Source organism: Propithecus coquereli, unplaced genomic scaffold, assembly GCF_000956105.1.
Source record: "Propithecus coquereli isolate 6110/MARCELLA unplaced genomic scaffold, Pcoq_1.0 Scaffold230, whole genome shotgun sequence".
NCBI classification, from domain to species: Eukaryota; Metazoa; Chordata; class Mammalia; order Primates; family Indriidae; genus Propithecus; species Propithecus coquereli.
Genome location: NW_012147842.1, coordinates 1008375 through 1012977, shown reverse-complemented (window position 1 = coordinate 1012977; position 4603 = coordinate 1008375). Strand labels below are relative to the sequence as shown.

The following is a 4603-nucleotide window of genomic DNA, read 5'->3' as shown; positions in this document are numbered from 1 at the left end:
TTCTTTCATCGTTATCAAGACAGATCCTTTTCTGCTTAGCTATTTTGCTGACTTTTTCCACGTTTCCTTTTGCCTTCCTTTTAGACGACATTGGGTCTGGGGATAGTACTCCACCAATCACAAATCCTCCTGAAATATAATAACAAAAAATGCAAAATATACACAGTAAGAAGTAAACCTTGAAGCAAAACTCTTTAAATTAATACAGCACATTGGCTTAATACCAAAGAATGTATCATAGCTAACAGTTCAAATAACACAAATACCAACGAATTTCACTTATGTCTCTACCACACTAAATCTAGAAACACTGATGAAACATGATTCAATGATCTCTGTTGCTTACTTGAAATCAGTCATCAGTGAATGTTAAAACAAAAACAACCAAAAAGGCTAGCAATGAACTATTTATTGAAATCCACATGTAAGTTTAGTCCTTTGACTTACTTGATTTCCATCAATGAAAGGAAATAACTTTAAGATAACACTGTATTTTGTTGCTTACCATAAACCATTTCGTAGAAGAATATGAGACAATGAAAATGGTTGAGAAGCATAACAATGGGAACTACTTTCCCATTCTAATGCTTTATGAAATTAGAAACCTTGTCAGATAATATAGAATAACAACATTTATAAAGCCACACGAACAGCTACCAAAGAGAAAAAAAATATCAGCATCTCTAATCAGACAAATCTGATTTGAATCCTACTCTTATCATACGCACGGGGGTGGCGGGGGAGGTGATAATTAAATGAGGTAATGTATGTAAATATGTAACACAGTGCCTGGAACACAGTACACATAAACTTTTTGCAGACAAACATTATAGCATAAATTAGGTTTTACCTGATGGCCTTCCCTGATAATCTATTCGCTCGCCTCGCCAGTATTCCAAAGGTTTCAAACGTATTCTCTTGGTCCTGCGAACATTTGGTGTGTTGGAGGGCAATACTATAAAAAGATGTCAGACAAAAATGTATGCATGTGAATGTTCAGTTGCTAATACTTAGCAGTAGATTCATATTACCTTTTAGAATATAAATGGTTTTTTTAGAACATGAATGTTTTTCTAGACAAGACCAAAAAAAAAGATATATTTGTTCTAATAATTGAAGAAATGCCAATGAAAAAACTGGCTACCAGACTGGCAAAGATTTAAAAATTTGATAATGCCCAGGGTTGAAAATGTTTAAGGTACACTCATCTTACCTGAACAATGCAAAGTTCTGTAGGTTATTAAGTATGGAATGTCCGATTTCCTTAAGTACTAAGTTTGACAGTTGATATCTCTGACATTTCACTTTGACACTTCTTGGTTTTTTTTCTGTTATTGTGAAGGTACATCCTCATTCTTTCAAACACATGTTTCGGCTTGTGATTGTCAAATTTTTTTAGAGCAATTTTTGTGAAACCATGAATAACTCAAAAATTTGTTATTTTTGGATATGAGTTCCATTGTGGAACCAATGCAGTGCAGACAGCTTGATATACCAACAAGTGTTCGGGAAGGATGTGGCTAATGAATACACAGTATGTCGATGGTTTGAGAAGTTCTGTTCTGGTGATTTTAATCTTGAAAGTGAGCCATGTGGGTGACCTAAGACCAAGGTGGATAATGATGACATGAATGCTGTAGAGGAAGCAAATCTATCTCAACCTATGTGTGAATTAGCAGCAAGGTTTTACATTACTATTCTCACAACACTGGACTATTTGAAACAAATCAACAAGGTAAACAAGCTGGATAGATGGGTTCCACATGAATGAAATGAGCGTCAGAAGAGAAATCATCTTGAAGTTTGCCTTTCTTTGCTGTCATGACACAGAGGCAAACCATTTCTATACCATATTGTTAAGTGTGATGAAAAATCGATTCTTTTTAACAACTGCAAGCGTTCAGCACAATGGCTAGATAAAGATGAAGTGCCCAGACACAGTCCAAAACTGAATATTCATCAAAAAAAAAAGCTAATGGTGTCTGTTTGGTGGTCCAGCGCTGGTATTACCCACTACAGCTTCATGAAACCTTGTCAATCGATTACAGCGGATGTCTACTGCAACCAATTGGATGAAATGATGAGGATGCTTGTGATTAAGCAACCGAGATTGGTCAACAGAGACAGGCCAATCCTCTTGCAAGACCACATGTCTCAAAAAACAATGCTGCTCAAACTACAGAAACTGGACTTTGGATGATGATCCACTGTATCCACCAGAACTTGCACCAACCGACTACCACTTCTTCCAGGCTTTGGACTACTTGCAAGGAAAAATATTCAGTTCTCAACAAGCTGTGGAAAACATCTCTCACGATTTCATTGCCACTCACTCTTCAGGCTTCTTTGCTGCTGGCATGAGCAAGCTACCGTTAAGATGGCAAAACCATGTCAACAGTTTAGGCACATACTCTGCTTCTTGTTTGAGATACAGTGAACTATTGATTTGAAATCGGACATTTCATATTTAATGGCCTAATATATACTTGACTGAATTTGTATATTATCAAATTCCTATATTCTTACCTATTTTTTGTTTGTTAGAGCTGTCCAGAAGCTGTCCAAAAGGCAACCAGAAGTTGCCTACTACTCTTAGGCATAATGCTTGATTTTCCTCTCTGTGAATACTGGAAGTCTTGCTCGGGGACATTTTATTTCCCTTTGTCTACTCCTGACTCCACTCATCATCACTCCAGGACAAGCATTAAGTATTGAGCGGTATAGCAGTCTTTCTTCATATGGGCCCATGAAATGCTAACTGACAAAATGTAAATTCTTGGATGAAACAATGAGAAAGCTTCACTCCTACTGGTTCTCTTTAGGTACAAGTGCAAAAGCAGTCACAGCCTCAAGTATAGGGAAGAACACAGACAGCCCCTCCAACATCACACAAAGGTGGGAGCTCCTATGAATCTTGACTGGCAAATATCTCTTTGTGAACCATGGATTTTTAATCCTCACATGGGCCTCTCCACAGGTTCCACAGGTCCCAGCTTTGCTTATTTACCATTCTAGCTACTGCTTTGTTTAGGAGTTAACTGGATGTGAGTGGAAGGAGAAGCTATCAGGGATGCCATCTACCCAGCAGTTGTATTTTCTTTAACAAAATTTTCCACCCTAGTTTCTTAGATTCGGTGGGATCATATTCCCCACTATGGGGCAAAAGGGTGAGAGGGCTACAGGATTTATAAATGGACAAAAGACTAAGTCAGTGGCTTGTGATGATTTACTGTGAAATTCATGAAAACTAAGTGCATAATTTTAATTTAGCCACTAATTCAAATAATAGTATGTCCCCCACTTAAAAAAATTAAGTTATATTTAGAAACAGAGATTTAATTATAGCATTATCCTCACTGGAAATGTTAAAAGAGAAAAATAATATTACCTAATTTGTGATGTATTTTGTTGTCTGGTATCACTTTAGATCCTTTTACTCTTGAGTCACCTACAAAATGCAAAAGATAATATCATAGGAAATGGCTGCTAACTCCACGTAGACTTAAAGTATGTAACTTGGTCAACTTTATTACACCTATTTTAAACAAAATTTGACCTGCCAATACATTTTATTACTCTTTTTGTTTTTCATTGCTGAGGAATAAAAGCTAAGGAAAAGAGTTTCCAAGATGGCTGACTATAGGCAGCTGGTGTTAGTCTCTTTATCAGAGAACAATCATAAAATATGCATATTTTGAATACAACACTGGAGAAAAAACATTTGACAGTAACAAAGAGGTGATGGGGAGACACCAAGGGTAAAGGTAGAAGCCAGATTTCCAGCACAGGGCCACTGACAGCATAGATGCTGGCAGGGCAGATATGGTAAAAAGAGAACATTTATACACTGTTGGTGGGAATGTAAAGTAGTACAATTCCTATGAAAATAGCACGGAGATTTCTCAAAGCATTAAAAGTAGACCTACCATTCAATCCAGCAATCCCACTACTGGGTATGTACCCAAAGGAAAAGAAGTCATTATATCAAAAAGTTACATGCATTTGTATATTTATCCCAACATGATTCACAATTGCAAAGATGTGGAAACAACCCAAGTGTCCATCAATACATGAGTGGATTAATAAAATGTGGTATATGTATACCATGGAGTACTATTCAGCTTTAAGAAACAATGGTGATATAGCACCTCTTGTATACTCCTGGATAGAGTTGGAACGCATTCTACTAAGTGAAGTATCCCAAGAATGGAAAGACAAGCACCACATGTACTCACCATCAAATTGGTATTAACTGATCAACACATAAGTGCACATATAAGAATAACATCTACTGGATGTCGGGCAGGGGGGAGGGGGGAAAGGGAGGAGGGGACGGGTATTTGCATACACAAAGAGTACAATGCACACCATCCAAGGGATGGACACGCTTGAAACTCGGACTTGGGGGGGGAGCAAGGGCAACATACGTAACCTAAACATCTGTACCCCCATAATATGCTGAAATAAAAAAAGAACAAACCCTCAAATGGCTTCCCATCTCTCCTAGCAAAAGTCAAAAGTCCTTACAATGGCCTTTAACATCCTATGTGAGCTTTCATTCTGTTAACTCTGTGACATCATCTCCTAACTCCTTCTCTTCCTC

At 37.4% G+C, this 4603-nt stretch overlaps 1 protein-coding gene across 1 annotated transcript in view; it reads right to left on the bottom strand.

Moving 5' to 3' along the window:
• Positions 1-4603, bottom strand: part of CENPC (centromere protein C) — a 105556-nt gene that overhangs the window by 8950 nt on the left and 92003 nt on the right. The window contains 3 exon segments of the mRNA XM_012645340.1: positions 1-129; positions 851-955; positions 3389-3448. Of these exon segments, the coding sequence (XP_012500794.1) occupies positions 1-129; positions 851-955; positions 3389-3448 (294 nt within the window).